Below are 16,736 nucleotides of genomic sequence, written 5' to 3'. Positions count from 1 at the left end.
AGTATAATGTTTTAGAGGCTCATCCACGTTGTAGCATGTGTCAGTACTTCATTTCCTTGTGTATTGGTCCATTCTTGTACTGCTGTAAAGAAATAGCTGAGACTGAGTAATTTATAAGGAAAAGAGGTTTAATTGGCTCATGGTTCTGCAGGCTGTACAGGAAGCATGATGATGGCACCTGCTCAGCTTCTGGGGAGGCGTCAGGAAATTTAAAATCATGGCAGAAGGGGAAGTGCGGCATCTTACATGGTGGAGCAGGAGCAAGAGAGAGAAGGGGGAGGTGCTCCACACTTTTAAACAACTAGATCTCAGGACAAGTCAGTCACTATAATGAGAACAGCACCCAGGGGAAACCGCCCTCACGATCCAGTCACCTCTCACCAGGCTCTACCTCCAACACTGGGGATTCCAATTCCAATTCAACGTGACATTTGGGTGGGGGCACATATCCAGACCATATCTCCTCGTATAGCTGAATAGTATTCCCTCATATGGACATACCACATTAATTATTAATTTATTGATTGATTGACAGGATCCTGCTCTGCTGCCCAGGCTGGAGTGCAGTGGTTTGATCATAGCTCACTGCAGACCTTGAATTCCTGGGCTCCAGTGATCCTCCCACCTCAGCCTCCTGAGTACCTGAGATTATAGGCGTGTGCTACCACACCTGGCTAATTTTTTTATTTTTTAGCAGAGACAGGGTTTTTGCTATGTTGCCCAGGCTGGCCTTGAACTCCTGGGCTCAAGCAATCCTCCTGCCTTGGCTTCCCAAAGTTGTAGGATTACAAGTGTGAGTTTAGAGAGGTATAATTTCTTACTCAACTCCAAGTATTTTATTTCTATTATCATTTGTTCTTTGGTTTGTTAATTATTTAGAAGTATATTTTTAAGTTTCCAAGCTTAGTGTGTGTCAGTTTCATAAAAGTTCCCCATGTATTTAAAAATTGGATGTGTACTCTAATTTTGGGATTGTTTTTTCATTGTCTATATATGCTTGCTAATTTTTGATCTGCTGGGTTACTGAGAAAGATGTGGGTTTCTCCATCTAGTTCTATTTTTGATTAATATGTTAGGCACAGAGCTGTTGCTTTTTGTGGTGAATTGAATCTTCATCATTCTTTAGGGACTCTGTCCTTAATAATGCTTTTTTGCCTTACATTTTATTTCATTATAAGAGAGCTATGTCAGAGTACTTTTTAAAACACTTTTTAATATGGCATATATTTTTTCATTTTTTTGTGAGGTTTTTTAACCATAAGTTTAAGCAAAATAAAGCTTATAACTGAATTTTATTTACTTTTAAATTTAATTTGTTTTTTTTGTTTTTTGTTTTTTTTTTTGAGACTAAGTCTCACTCTGTCACCCAGGCTGGAGTGCAGTGGTGCGATCTCGGCCCACTGCAGCCTCCGCCTCCTGGGTTTAAGTGATTCTCCTGCCTCAGCCTCCCTAGGAGCTGGGATTATAGGCGTGCGCCACCACGCCTGGCTAATTTTTGTATTTTGAGTAGAGGCGGGGTTTTACCATGTTGGCCAGTCTGGTCTCGAACTCCTGACCTCAGGTGATCCACCTGCCTCAGCCTCCCAAAGTGCTGGGATTATAAGCGTGAGCCAACACTCCTGGCTAATTTAATTTGATTTTTTTTAGTAGCAGTTTTAGTCTATTATGTTTGTTGTAGTTACTAGTATCTTTGGATTTATTTCTACCTAATTATTTGGTGATTCCTCTTCTTCCTGGTTCCACTTACACATTAAAAAAAAAAAAAAACAACTTAGAATAGAGATGGTGTCTCACTATGTTGTTCAGGCTGGTCTCAAACTCCTGGGCTCAAGTTATCCTCCTGCCTTGGCCTCCCAAAGTGCTGGGATTACAGGGGTGAGCTACCATGCCTGGCCCCTCTTGCCCATTCTGTTTAACTTTTGTATTGCTTGGGTTTCTAAAATTCCATTTTATCCTCTCCCTTTGCTCTTCCCCAATCCTATCTCATCACACACACTGGTTTGGAAGTTAGCCACTTTTTTTTTTTTTTCAGTGTGTTTACTTATCTCATCAACGTCAAAAGCCTATCAGTATCTTCTCAGGTATCCCAAAAAATACTAGGACCTTAAGACACCTAAAATCAGGTTACATTTCTTCATAATTGTCTAGTATTCTAGTTCTATCAGTTTTACCTCTCAGATTTCCATTCTGTAAGTCAATGTTAAGTTTAGATTTGTCCATATGCATACTAGTTTCTTTGGTATTCAATCCTTCCTGTATATTTTTAAGAAGTTCCTTTGTCGGAGGTCTGTTAGGTTTTATTTGTTTGAAAATGTCTGTATTTCACCCTTGTTCTTGAAGGATAGTTTTTCTAGGTATACAGTTCTTTTTTTTTTTTTCCTTTGATACAGAGTTTTGCTCTTGTTGCCCAGGCTGGAGTGCAATGGTGCGATCTTGATTCACTGCAGCCTCCACCTCCCAGGTTCAAGTGATTCTCCTGCCTCAGCCTCTCGAATAGCTGGGATTACAGGTGCCCACCACCACACTTGGCTAATTTTTGGTATTTTTAGTAGACGGGGTTTCACCATGCTGGCCAGGCTGGTCTTGAACTCCTGACCTCAGGTGATCCACCTGCCTCGGCCTCCCAAAGTGCTGGGATTACAGGCGTGAGCCACCGTGCCTGGCAAATGCCTAACTTTCCTTCCTCATTCTTTTCATCTTGTTTCTTGGTTTCATCATCCCATTTTTGACTTTCCAGTCTCCTTTTGTGTAGCCTGATGCAATAACTGTGTTTCTGATACCTAGGTAAGTAATACTGTAGGTAGGCTGATACTGTTCAGCTAGTACGTAGTAGAAGTCAGATGTCACGTTTTTAGAATACTCCGGTTCTAGATAAGAATACCTTGTTGGGTGATATATTTTATTATCCTGGATTGTTTGGGGGATGTGATGGATTGCTGAAGACGCCCAGTTTTGTGTGTGGCCCTTGAGTATTTATTTTAGTAAGTTAGAGGCTAGTTGTTCACTTTTCCCTTGTTTAACTGGGGACTCCTCAGCAGCCTTTTCAAAACAGTATAACCTCATCTGAGAAAGGAATATGTAAGGATATCCATTAAGTTTTCTTTTCTCCAGATTTGGGATTATTTTTAGGAATTCTCAAGAGTTTTGTTGACTTACCAGCTAGGTTTCTTGAAGATGATGAGTGAGGATAGGAACTTGGCCTGGCTTGGCTCACCTCTCAGATTCATTGGAAGAGGCAAGTTCACTAGCACAGTTTCAGTCCACCATTATAGCATTTTTTTTCCTGAATTATTATAAGTCTTAGTCCTTATTTCCAGATAATCATCATTATCTGTTTAAATTACTGCACAGTATTTTACTGATGTACCATTGTGCAAATATTGTGATGTTTTATTATTTTTAAGTTTTGCTGTAACAGATAAGTCTGCAGAGATTTTATTCATCTCTGTATTGTTTTGCTTCTGTTGCATTATTTCCTCAGATTGAATTTCTAGGAGTAGAATTGCTATGTCAAAGAGAATAACAAGTATCTCTGAGCCTTGCCGCATACTGCTTTTTTCATTTTTAAAGGTTATACCAAGTTAGATTCTCACTAGAACTGAATGAGTGTACTAATTTTACTGTAGCTAGTTTCTTTTTCTTAAAAAGAAAAAAAAAAGCTGTAGAATAATCTCAAGGTTGCTTAAATATTTCTATCTTTTATTCTTATAGCATTTCCTGTGGATTAGTTCACTACTTATTTTCTTATCTGTGAGTTGTAAGTGCTTACACATGCCCACTTGATGACCTTGATGTTTTCTTATACATGGAAGCAAGTGCTTTTTATAAAGAAAATACTAACCTTTATCTTTTTACATGTTGTGAAGCTTTTTTTAAATGTTTTGTCTTTTAAAAATTAGGTTTATTCAGAATTTTAAATTTTAATATTATATTGAATTTCTTTTGGTTGGTTTAAATTGAGAAAGTTATTTTATGTATATTCTCTTTTTTGCTAGCTTTCTGTAATTTGATTTTAATTCCTTATTCCTTGCATAGTTTGCTTCTGGTATGTTAAAGTGTGCTCTCTCTAAGTAGATAGTAATTAGGAACAATTTATCTCAACCTCATTTATTGAATGTTTTAAATCAAGAGAACGGACTCACTCTGTTATATTAAGCTTCTATATATAATTGTCTGCTTCATTGTAATGCCTAGTAAGGATACACTTCATTCTTTTTTTAGATGTTCTTTCACAATTTCATGTAAATTTTAGTTGTTTTGTTTCAAAAAAGAATTCCTATTGAACAATCCCTAGGAATAAATAGCTTAATAATAATATTAGATCTAGTTTTCTCTTTTCATAGTTTACCTCTTCTTTCTTTTCTTTCTTTCTGTTTTTTTTTTGAGACGGAGTCTCGCTCTGTTGCCCGGGCTGGAGTGCAGTGGTGTGATCTTTGCTCACAGCAAGCTCCGCCTCCTGGGTTCACGCCATTCTCCTGCCTCAGCCTCCCTAGTAGCTGGGACTACAGGCGCCCGCCACCACTCCCGGCTAATTTTTTTTTTTTTTTTTTTTTTGGTATTTTTAGTAGAGACAGGGTTTCATTGTGTTAGCCAGGATGGTCTCGATCTCCTGACCTCGTGATCTGCCCACCCCGGCCTCCCAAAGTGGGTTACAGGCGTGAGCCACTGCGCCCGGCCTCTCTCTCTCTTTTCTTTTCTTTTCCTTTCTTTTGTTTTCTTTCTGTCTTTCTTTGACGAGTCTCGGTCTGTCACCTAGGCTGGAGTGCAGTTGCACGATCTTGGCTCACTGCAACCTCCGCCTCCCTTGTTCAAGTGATTCTCCTGCCTCAGCCTGCCAAATAGCTGGGACTACAGGTGCGCACTGCTACGCCCGGCTAATTTTGTATTTTTAGTAGAGATGGGGTTTCACCATGTTGGCCAAGCTGGTCTCAAACTCCTGACCTCAAGAGATCCACCTGCCTCGGCCTCCCAAAGTGCTGGGATTACAAGCATGAGCCACAGTGCCGGTCCAATTCTTGTAGTTTTTTAATCAGCTGAATTTAACATTCAAATTCCTCTTTTAAATCATCCAATAGGCAGTTATCTTTATAAAGGTCCTATATAATCAAGACTTTGTTTCTGAATGTTTTATGTATGTTTTTGCTATTGTAAATGAGATCCATTTTTCATTGTGGTTTCTTGCTGTTATTACTGGTGAGAATTTAGTGAAACAAAGTACTTAAGAGTATGTCTTTAAATTGTGAGATTTTGATGAACTTTTAAGAAATAAAATTCTTTAGTTTCTTAGAGCATTTTGAGATTTCTAAGGTAGATCCTTGGTTTGGGCAACATATAACTATTACAAGTTTTGCACATTGAACGTTATTTGGTAATTTTCAGGGAGGACATTTTAAATGTTTAGGAAAAATATAAATAAAATGTAGAATACTATTAGGGACATATACATCATCAGCACTGTAACTGTTTCATATGAATCATTTTTGTACATATAGAACTCTAAAGTCCTAATGAACAGAATTTTACATTTCTGTAAATAGAAACTCCTTAATAGATGTGACTGAATAACTTATGGATAGCAAATTATTTAACTGAAAACAGTAAAATTTAAGTGGGAGGAAATATTTGCTTTATAATTTCTGTCTTTACCCATTATTTATAGGATTTTGTCACTTTGTTCTGTTTGCAGGTGGAAAACCATGAATTCCTTGTAAAACCTTCATTTGATCCTAATCTCAGTGAATTAAGAGAAATAATGAATGACTTGGAAAAGAAGATGCAGTCAACATTAATAAGTGCAGCCAGAGATCTTGGTAAGAATGGGTCATTGGAGGTTGGAATAATTCTTTTGTCTATACACTGTATAGACAAAATATTGATGCCAGAATTATTTTATAAGTTCCCTGTCCCCAAGATGATGACTCCACATTCCTGTCAAACAGAAATCGCCCAGCAGGCCCTTGTATGATGTCATTTAAACAAGCCCTATTTTAAATGTCACCTCCACTGGTAACAGGATACTCCTAGGAGGATCACCAAGCCCAATTCTCCTAGGAGTAGTGCATTGATTAGGCTTTGGGGTTTCCAAGCACTTCATTAATGTCACTTTTGGAAAAAGTCTGTCTTCCGTACCAGCTGATTAATTCCCTATGGGTTCACACGTTTTTTTTCCCTGGATTTTCATCAAACATGTATAAGGTGCTCAGTACAAAGAAGTTTAGAAATCCGGAACAAAACAGTGTATTTAAGCAGTAGTAAACGTCCAGATAATCTGATGCCCATACCTACATATATAAAAAATTTGCAAATAGTTCTGTAGAGAGTCCAAACATGGATTAGATCCCTAATTAAGAAACTTTGCATTAAAGTCCACCTTCCTCATTTCATAGCTAAGGATATTGAGGCTCAGAGAGTTTATGTGTCTGGAGTTAAAGTTATTTTGTGTTTCCTTAATAATTTTTGACTTACTAGAAAGTTAAAGTACCTACAGATTTCTGTGTTTCACTATATGTTAACTTGCTTGGCTGGAAGTTTTTCTGCTGATAATTGGTTTTATGAAGGAAGAATCCTGTTAAGAATGCATCATTGGACTGGGCGTGGTGGCTCACGCCTGTGGTAATCCTAGCAGTTTGAGAGACCGAGGTGGGCATAGATTGCTTGAGTCCAGGAGTTTGACACTAACCTGGGCAACATGATGAAACCCTGTCTCTACAACAAATACAAAAATTAGCCAGACATGGTGGCACGCACCTGTGGTCCCAGCTACTCAGGAGGCTGAGGTGAGAGGATCACTTGAGCCAGGGAGGTCGAGGCTACAATGAGCCATAATTGCACTACTGCACTCCAGCCTGGGTGACAGGGTGAGATCCTGTCTCAAAACAAGAAAAGAGAATGCATCATTGGCCAGGCACAGTGCCTCATGCCTATAATCCCGATACTTTAGGAGGATCACTTCAGCCCAGGAGTTCAAGACTAGCCTGTGCAACATAGACCACATTTCTACCAAAAGTTAAAAGGAAAAAAACTTACTGGGTGTGGTGATGCACACCTGTGGTCCCAGTTACTCAGGAGGCTGAGGTGGGAGGATTGCTTTAGCTTAGGAGGTTGAGGCTGCAGTGAGCCATGATAGCACCACTGCATTCTTTCCAGCCTGAGGGATGGAGTGAGAGCGACACCTTGTCTTTAAAAAAAAAAAGAATGCATCATAGTATACATTAAATTATTGCCTATTTTTAATCTATTTTATTGAGTGCTAAGGAGAAAATTAATGCAAAAACTTGTTTTTTACAGTATAAATTAAGTTTAATTTCATTTTAGAATTAAGTAAATTTGTTTTATTAAAAAGTATGTTGAAAGCAACATAAATAGCACTCAAATTGAGACAGAAACTGTAACTGTAGTATAAGAAGCATTAGGCTGGGAATTGGGAAACATGAGTTCTAGTTTCAGCTTGGAAACTTTTTCTGAAGCTCTTTACAAATTACTTAATATCTCTGGTTTTCACCACATTCTTCTATAGCATTAACATGTTGGATTCATTGCTTTAATTCTTAGACCTACGTGTCATCAGAAATGCCATTACACTTTGAGGATTTGAGCCTCATTTTAAATAAAGTTGTGATCCTCACAGCAGCCTAGGTTTACATGTGTTAAATAAACAGTATTCTATAAATACCATTGTCTTTCATGTTTAGCGATGTTGCTGTTGTTAACACTGCAGTGAAATGCATATATAAGCAAACTACGTTACATACTCATGAACATGGTCCTTTGTTTTGAAACTTTGATCACTGATTGTTTGCAGTCTTTCATTGTGGAACTGCTCTTTCCCTTTGAATGTTTTGAGAGGTTCCTTTGTTCAGATCAGTCCGATTTCATTTCTGGATGGGTCTCTACTTTCCCTTTTCTCACTGGTCAAGCGCAGTCTGTTTTTAATTGTTTGCTACTACTAACATTTGATGGCCACGCTTCAGCAAATACATTTGTAGATTCTCTCTCTCTCTCTCTGTTAGTTTGTGGTCTAGAGATCATATTGGTTAATGAAATTATGAAGAGGGAATGTATTTATAAAAACTCAAATTCTTGATGCAGAAGGTCTAGCTGATTGTGAACCCAAAATATCCGAGACAGGTCTCAAGCAATTTAGAAAGTTTATTTTGCCAAGGTTAAGGATGCATCCATGACATAGTCTCACGAGGTTCTGATGACAGGTGCGCAAGGTGGTTAGGGTACAGCTTGCTTTTATACATTTTAGGGAGACATGAGACATCAGTCAACATGTGTAAGATGTACATTGATTCTATCCAGAAAGGCAGGACGACTCGAAGCAAGGGGCTTTCAGGTAATAAGTAGATAAGAGACAAAAGGTTGCATTCTTTTGAGTCCTTGATCAGCCTTTCACTGAATAAACAACTTAGTCTGGCTCAGTGAATCTGCGTTTTTACGTAAACAGTAGGTCAGAGGAAGCAATCAGAAATGCATTTGTGTCAGATGAGCAGAGAGATGACTTTCTGTCCCTCACCTTTGAAGATAAGCTATCAGTTTACATTGCTAGGGTGAAATTCAACAGAATTGTTTGAGAGTGAACATCTGGAGGCCCACAAGGAATTTCCTTGTGGGCAAACTGTGAGGGAAGTATGTAGTTTTTAAATCTTTGTCGCTATCTTATTTAGAAATAAGATGGGAGGCAGGTTTGTCTGACATAGTTCCCAGTTTGACTTTTCCCTTGGCTTAGTGATTTTGGGGTTCTGAGATTTATTTTCCTTTCACATATCAATCAGATCATTTGGTTTGTGAAGTTTCCTGTGCTTAACAGAAAATATGTGCACTAGTTTTCCTAGAGTTTCATTGTCAGAGTCTCAAGTTTTTGTTTGGAAATTGTATTTGGTCACATTAATTATACTCTATATTAGTTCCAAAGAAATAACTTTGGTTAAGAAAAGAATTCTCATGCATAACTCCTCGAGGGTGGGGTTACACCTTAATCCATCCTCATGTGCTCACGGTAACTGGGGCAAATATGTTGCCCAGTGCTGGTGCTCTGCAGCCTTGGATGGGTTTACCCAGAAAGCAGCTTTCAAGTCAGAAAGTAACATTCATAAGGGAGTTGAGGATTTTATAAATAGATATCCATAATTCATGTAGTTTTCAAGTAAGTAGTATTTGAATCTTTTCTGGTTAGATAATAATTGTGAGTATCTTGTCATATAATAACAATATGTTTTTCACTATTTAAATAATTTTAGAGTTAACATTGAAAAATGGCTATAGGTATTTATGGAATACTTTTTCTTTTCTTCTTGATTATCAAGGCTTGGACCCTGGCAAACAGATTAAACTGGATTCCAGTGCACAGTTTGGATATTACTTTCGTGTAACCTGTAAGGAAGAAAAAGTCCTTCGTAACAATAAAAACTTTAGTACTGTAGATATCCAGAAGAATGGTGTTAAATTTACCAACAGGTTTGCAAGTTGTTATTATATTTTTAACCCTTTATTAATTCCCTAAATGCTCTAACATGATGTGAATGTTCTACGATAAGGAAGTTTTACTAATGTAGTCATCAGGTAAGAGTCGAGCTTTCTTCCAAATAGCAGTCAGCTGTCCCAACACCGTTTGTTAAATAATCCATTTGTTCCCCATTGACTGAAGTGGTACTTTGGGTCTATTTTAAAGACTCTACTTTTACCTCGTCTCACCATTCTTTTATCTACACAAAATATATTTTATCGCTTATTCTGTGTTACCATATCTGTTAGAGCTAGTTCCCCCTCATATCTCTGCTTTAGTTATTTTCACATGTTTCTTTTATCTTTTTTTTTTTTTTTCCCCGAGACAGAGTCTTGCTGTGTCGCCCAGGCTGGAGTGCAGTGGCGCGCAGTCTTGACTCACTGCAGCCTCCACCTCCCGGATTCAAGCGATTCTCATGCTTCAGCTTCCTGAGTAGCTGGGATTATAGGCATGCACCACCACGCCTAGTTCATTTTTGTATTTTTAGTAGAGATGGGTTTTCACCATGTTGGACAGGCTGGTCTCGAACTCCTGGCCTCAAGTGATCCACCTGCCTCAGCTTCCCAAAGTGCTGAGATTACAGGTGTGAGCCACCATGCCTGACCCACATGTTTATTTTTTCTAAGAAAACTTTACTATCATTTATCAAGTTAAAAAAATTATTCTGGTATTTCAATTGGGTGTTTAAATTAGTTTAGGGAAATATGAGGCCATTCACTAGTTTGTTTTTTTTTTTAAATCATGTTTCATGTTGAAACAAAAAAGTTTTTTCCTGCCAGTTTTCTGGCTAATCTCAGGAAGTCCCTGAAACAAATTATTGATAAATTAAAAAAATTATTTAAAAATTTTAAAATTATATTTAAAATCTTCTGTCACTTATGGTGGGAGGAGGCTAAAGCCTTTCTCCTTCTGTACTGTTCTGGAAACTATGGCCTGTTCTACTCCCTCCCCTCCTGAATTTTCCCAGAACTTTACAGGTAGCTTTTATATATATATGATCCCCTGTCATCTGTTTATTTAACAAGTGCTTTGAGTGTCTATTATATGTAGACATTCTAGGTGTTCAGACACCCTAGTAATTAGTTTGTTCCTCATAATTCTCAGTAAAGAAGACATGTATATTTCTCATTTTATAGGTGAAGAAGCTAAGACTTCAGTTTTCCTCAGTTAGACTGCTAGTGCGGGTGGGTGCCTAAACTTAGATCTTCTATTGCCAAATCTAGGTGTGTTGTTTTTCCAGCACACTAGAATCCTCCTGGTTCAAGAAATGTATATATTTTAGCTTGGATAAGAAACTACTTTTGGGGTGTTCTAATCATCTTCAAGTTTTTTGTGGGTTAGTTATAACATATGAAAAAAGATAGGACTGAATGGGCCACATGATGCCAAAAGTGAAGAAGTCACTCACTAGATTATGACCTGCAGAATCTGGTCCTTGCCTGCCTCTGCTTTTATATTTTGCGGCTTGTCCCTTCACACAGTGGTATCACTTTTATAATGTCTTTCCCTCATGCATTTCTTTAATTCTTTTTGTTTGCCTGTTTCTTAGTAGTCTGTGCTGCTACTTGCCCCTGTACTGTTCTTGAGCTATACATGTCTGCTGTGCTATTGAGTGATTCCATCAAGGCCACAATTATCATCTTGATGAACTGATTTTCTCCCACTGCTGATAATTACTTCTCTCTCCTTTCTTTCTCCTTTACATCACCTCTTTTTGTTCTTAATTTCATTCCCTCCTTGATGCCAGTGAATATTTTTTTTCTTATTTTATTCTCATCTTCCTTGAGTATTTTTTATTTCAACCTCTTTTTTTTGGAGAAGGGTTTGGCTTTGTCGCTCAGGCTGGAGTGCGGTGGCACAATTTTGGCCCACTGCAACCTCCACCTCCTGGGCTCAAGCCATCCTTCCACCTCAGCCACCCAAGTAGCTCGGACTACAGGTGTGCCCCACTACTTTGTATTTTTAATAGACACAGAATTTCCCCATGTTGCTCAAGCTGGTCTCGAACTCCTGGGCTCAAGCAATCCACCTGCCTTGCCCTCCCAAAGTGCTGGGATTACAGGATTACAGATGCTGTGCCCGGCCCAACCTCTAATTTTAATTTTCTCTTAAAATTGCTCAATAAGATTTAGTTTCAAAACATTTTCCTGGCTGGGCATGGTGGCTTACGCCTATAATTCCAACACTTTGGGAGGCCGAGGCGGGTGGATCACTTGAGGTCAAGAGTTCAAGACCAGCCTGGCCAGCGTGATGAAACCCCATCTCTACTAAAAAATACAAAAATTAGCCGGGTGTGGTGGTACATGCCTGTAATCTTAGCTACTGTGGAGGTCGAGGAATGAGAATTGCTTGAGCCCGGGAAGCAGAGGTTGCAGTGAGTTGAGATCACACCACTGAAATCCAGCCTGGGCAACAGAGTCAGACTACGTCTCAAAAAAAAACAAAAAAAGCCAGGCGCAGTGGCTCACGCCTATAATCCCAGCACTTTGGGAGGCCGAGGCCGGCAGATCACAAGGTCAGGAGATCGAGACCGTCCTGGCTAACACGGTGGTGAAACCCCGTCTCTGGTAAAAATATAAAACATTAGCCGGGCATAGTGGTGGATGCCTGTAGTCCCAGCTACTCAGGAGGCTGAGGCAGGAGAATGGCGTGAAGCCGGGAGGCAGAGATTGCAGTGAGCCAAGATTGCACCACTGCACTCTAGTCTGGTGTGACAGAACAAGACTCCGTCTCAAAAAAAAAAAAAACCCATTTTTCTTATTTTGAAAACTTTTGCAGTATAAATATTGAAAGATATTTATACTGCAGTAATGAGAAATACTGTGTGTGTGTATATATGTTTGTGGTTTTTTTGGTTTTTTTCTTTCTCTTTCTCTCTCTCTTTTTTTTTTTTTTTTTTTTGACAGAGTTTTGCTCCTGTTGCCCAGGCTGGAGTGCAATGGTGCTATCTCGGCTCACCACAACCTCCGCCTCCCAGGTTCAAGTGATTCTCCTGCCTCAGCCTCCCGAATAGCTGGGATTACAGGAATGTGCCACCACACCTAACTTTGTATTTCTAGTAGAGACGGGTTTTCTCCATGTTGGTCAGGCTGGTCTTGAACTCCCGACCTCAGGTGATCCACCTGCCTCGGCCTCCCAAAGTGCTGGATTACAGGCACCCTGCCTGTGTTTGTGTTTTAAAAGGGGTAATAGCTTCAATCTTTTTTTTTTTCTTTCTCTGAGACGGAGTTTTGGTCTTGTTGCCCAGGCTGGAATGCAATGGCGTGTTCTCAGCTCACCACAACCTCCATCTCCTGGGTTCAAGCGATTCTCCTGCGTCAGCTTCCTGAGTAGCTGGGATTACAGGCACGTGCCACCATGCCCGACTAATTTTTGTATTTTTAGTAGAGACAGGGTTTCTCCATGTTGGTCAGGCTGGTCTCGAACTCCTAACCTCAGGTGATCCACCAGCCTCAGGTGATCCACCCGCCTCAGCCTCCCAAAGTTCTGGGATTACAGGCATGAGCCACCACGTCCAGCTGGCTTCAATCTTAAATAAGGATTCCATTTAAATATTTTGTAAAAGGACACAGATCACAGTTTTACTCAGGGGAATATAATTGTTATAGCAGGAATTGTGCCATTGCGCTATTCCAAACAGTGTAAAAGAACATTAATAAATTGAATTCTAACTACATTTGTCCCTAAGGAGTTGTTCGTTTTCCACTTGTATTTCCATTTTAATTATCATTATTTGGATATTTCATAGGATACTTTGGATATGTTTCATGTAGTACACACTGCTTCTAGTACACATTTTAATATTTTTAATAAAACTGTTATCTTGATTTGCAGCAAATTGACTTCTTTAAATGAAGAGTATACCAAAAATAAAACAGAATATGAAGAAGCCCAGGATGCCATTGTTAAAGAAATTGTCAATATTTCTTCAGGTAAACTTAATAGAACTAATAATGTTCTGAATGTCACCTGGCTTTTGGTAATAGAAAAAAATCATGATATTTGAAGTGTGTTTTGTTATTTTCAAAAGCCATTACATTCTGACTATTTAATACGTTAGGTTTCCTATATAAAATAAGGCATGGTATGTTATGGTAGGACACATAACTGGAAATTACTCTTGCACAGAGAAACAAAAAATGACAGAATAGCACAAAACTTACTATAGTTGTAACAAGGAAAGGAAACACTAGGGCCTACAACATACTAATGTATTGGGTCATCTATGGGCTCATGAGGCTCTAGGTTATATGGAAGTAAATACCACTGAAAAGCAAATATTAATTACACATGAGGCAAGCCTTTTTGAGTTCTGTATGTCATTTTGTAGATTTTGAGTTCATTCTAGTGACACCATTTGAGATCATTTTCATGTAATTAAAGGAACACAGCAACCTGGCACTGTGTTATTGCCCTTAGAATGGAATGAATATATGTTTGGCACAAGGTAGGAGGTGATGCGTTAAGTTGAAAGGCTTTGCCGATCATGGTGTGTATGTTGACTGTAACCTTTATTGTGCCTTTAAAAATTATACTCAAGAACTACCTTAACCAAGTAATTAAAGTTAAGATTACCAATCATGGGACAAATGACCTGTACTTCCTGGTGTGATATAGAAGGGAAGGACACAGTATCACCTATATAGTATTCTTGACCAGAATATTTAACCTGATTTTAAACAAGAAGTAAAAATTCAAATAAATTTAGATTGTGGTGCATTCAAGGCCTGAACTTTAGTAAATGTCCATGTCACGGCAGCAAAAAAGAAATCAACAGGTCTTAAAGAGACAGGGCAACCAAACGCAGTAGACAGTAGTTGATTAGATCCCAATTTAGAGGTTGGAGTTGGGGAATAGCTATAGAGGACATTATTGGGGTGAATTGAGAAAGTTTAATATGAGACAATATGGTGTTAGTGTCAGATTTCTTGTGTGAAATGGTAGTGTTATGATTAGGAGAATGTCCTTGTTCTCAGGATATGCATGCTAAATTATTTAAGGATAAATATTTTTTTAAAAGGTTATGTGCGTGAGTAATTCTGTAAATTGTGTTGCTATTATGAATTGTCATAGTAAATCAAAAGGAAACATAAAACTCAAAAGGTTTTATTTTAATACATTTTATGTATTGAAATGAATGGAATTGATGTGCAAAGATTACATTTTTGCTTGTTGGTATCAGATAACTGTGACATAACAATCTTTTGCTGAATTATGTTTCTTAGGCTAGATTTCATTTTAAAGAACCCTGTAAATACCATTTATTTGAACTGTGGATCTTCCTTAAAAAATAATATTTATTAAGCACCTAGCAGGGTAAAGTTTTTAGATTTTAACATTTAAATTGAAGGTTTTATATTAGAAGTCAACCTGAATTTAAATGAAACTTCTTCTTGGTCTGATATTACATATCATGAGCTATTTTTATTTAAAAATGTAATGGCGGCCAGACATAGTGGTTCACACCTGTAATCCCAGCACTTTGGGAGGCTGAGCTGGGAGGATTGCTTGAGCCCACAAGTTTGAGACCAGCCTAGCCAACATAGGGGGACCCCAACTCTACAAAAAAAATCCAAAAAAATTTAGCCAGCTGTGGTGGTGCATGCCTGTAGTCCCAGCTACTCAGGAGGCTGAGGCAGGAGAATCACTTGAACCCAGGAGGTCGAGGCTGTGGTGAGCCATAATTATGCTACTGTACTTCAGCCTGGGCGACAGAGCAAGACTCCCATCTCAAAAAGTGTAATGGATTACTTTAATAATTTTCTATCATACAATTAAGTCATAAAAGGTCATGCTATTAAGAGCCAGTTATGTGACATGCCAAGTATAGACTCTTAATTAAGATGCTTTGGTTTGCTTTTGGTATTTATTTATTTATTTATTTATTTTTCAGATGGGGTCTTACCATGTTGCCCAGGCTTTAGTGCAGTGGTGCGATCATGACTCACTGCAGCCTCAACCTCCTAGGTTCAAGCGATTCTCCCCACTCAGCCTCCCAAGTAGCTTGGGACTACAGGCATGTGCCACCACACCTGGTTAATTTTTTTTAAATTATCTTTTGTGGAGATGAAGTCTCGCTCTGTTGCCCAGGCCAGACTCAAGCAGTCTTCCTGCCTTGGCCTCCCAAAGTATTGGGATTGCAGGCATGAGCCACCCTGCCCAGCCTAGTTTTCTTTTTTTACTATAAACTTATTCTTGTCTGTATGCTAGCAATTTTACAAGTTTTAAAATAGTTATAGCAAGTACTTTACTCATGTTTAATTCTTAAAGGCTTCTATTGCTGTATAATAGGGTAGTGTGAATTCTTCCTTTCTTTTTCTTTAGAAAGACGTATTAGGTAAAAGTAATAAATTTCAAAAGTGTACTGAGGCCAGGTGCAGTGACTCACACCTATAATCCTAGCACTCTGGGAGGCTGAGGCGGGTGGATCACCTGAGGTCAGGAGTTCGAAACTGGCCTAACCAACATGTTGAAACCCTGTCTTTACTAAAAGTACAAAAATTAGCTGGGTGTGGTGGCAGGTGCCTGTAATCCCAGCTACTCGGGAGGCCGAGGCAGGAGAATCACTTGAACCCAGGAGGCGGAGGTTGCAGTGAGCCAAGATCACACTATTGCACTCCAGCCTGGGCGACAGAGCAAGACTCTGTCTCCAAAAAAAAAAAAAGTATATCGAAACAGAGGAAGATAATTATGTCTGCTTGGCCATTGTTAAGTTGATTTTTATTTTCAAAACATTTGATCACTGTTGTGGGGAACAAGGGAATAAAAAATGAGTTACATTTCCAGCCCCTAGATTAAACTGATAATTTTTGGTTTTCCTAGAATTAAATGCTTTTATCTTGAATGTTCTGTGAAGCTTTTGACATGATTGATAGCTGTATGATAGTCTGAATGACATGTGGGTCATGCACCAGCCCCTCCAACCTGTTAACATTTAGAAATCTATTCAGAAAAATTTAAGCGTTGTTAATTTCCTTCATGTTTTTTGTCTAGCATGTGTCAGAGATTTTTTTAATGTACCTATTAATAGCTTTTAGTGTTAATATTCTAGAACAGTAGAATCTTGAAAATGTTTTAAGTGACAATTAGAGATTTAAATTTATGCTGACATTCTCTGCATGTGATACTGATGAGGAAAGAAAGCCAAACTAACTGTCTTACGGTCAGTTTGTACAATATACCAGGCCTTGATGGTCACATTTCAACTTGCTGCCTTTTTGCTTACATG

At 38.6% G+C, this 16,736-nt stretch overlaps 1 protein-coding gene across 6 annotated transcripts in view; it reads left to right on the top strand.

Moving 5' to 3' along the window:
• MSH2 (mutS homolog 2) overlaps window positions 1–16,736 on the top strand; it is a 307,179-nt gene that overhangs the window by 50,771 nt on the left and 239,672 nt on the right. For all 6 annotated transcript variants that reach the window (XM_054475081.2, XM_054475084.2, XM_054475083.2 and 3 more), the window contains 3 exons: window positions 5,687–5,810; window positions 9,309–9,459; window positions 13,343–13,440. In XM_054475081.2, the coding sequence (XP_054331056.1) occupies window positions 5,687–5,810; window positions 9,309–9,459; window positions 13,343–13,440 (373 nt within the window). The remainder of the gene's footprint in view (window positions 1–5,686; window positions 5,811–9,308; window positions 9,460–13,342; window positions 13,441–16,736) is intronic.

Source organism: Pongo pygmaeus, chromosome 12, assembly GCF_028885625.2.
Source record: "Pongo pygmaeus isolate AG05252 chromosome 12, NHGRI_mPonPyg2-v2.0_pri, whole genome shotgun sequence".
NCBI lineage: Eukaryota > Metazoa > Chordata > Mammalia > Primates > Hominidae > Pongo > Pongo pygmaeus.
The sequence above is the reverse complement of the archived record's forward strand: the minus strand, read 5'-3'. Positions and strand labels throughout refer to the sequence as shown.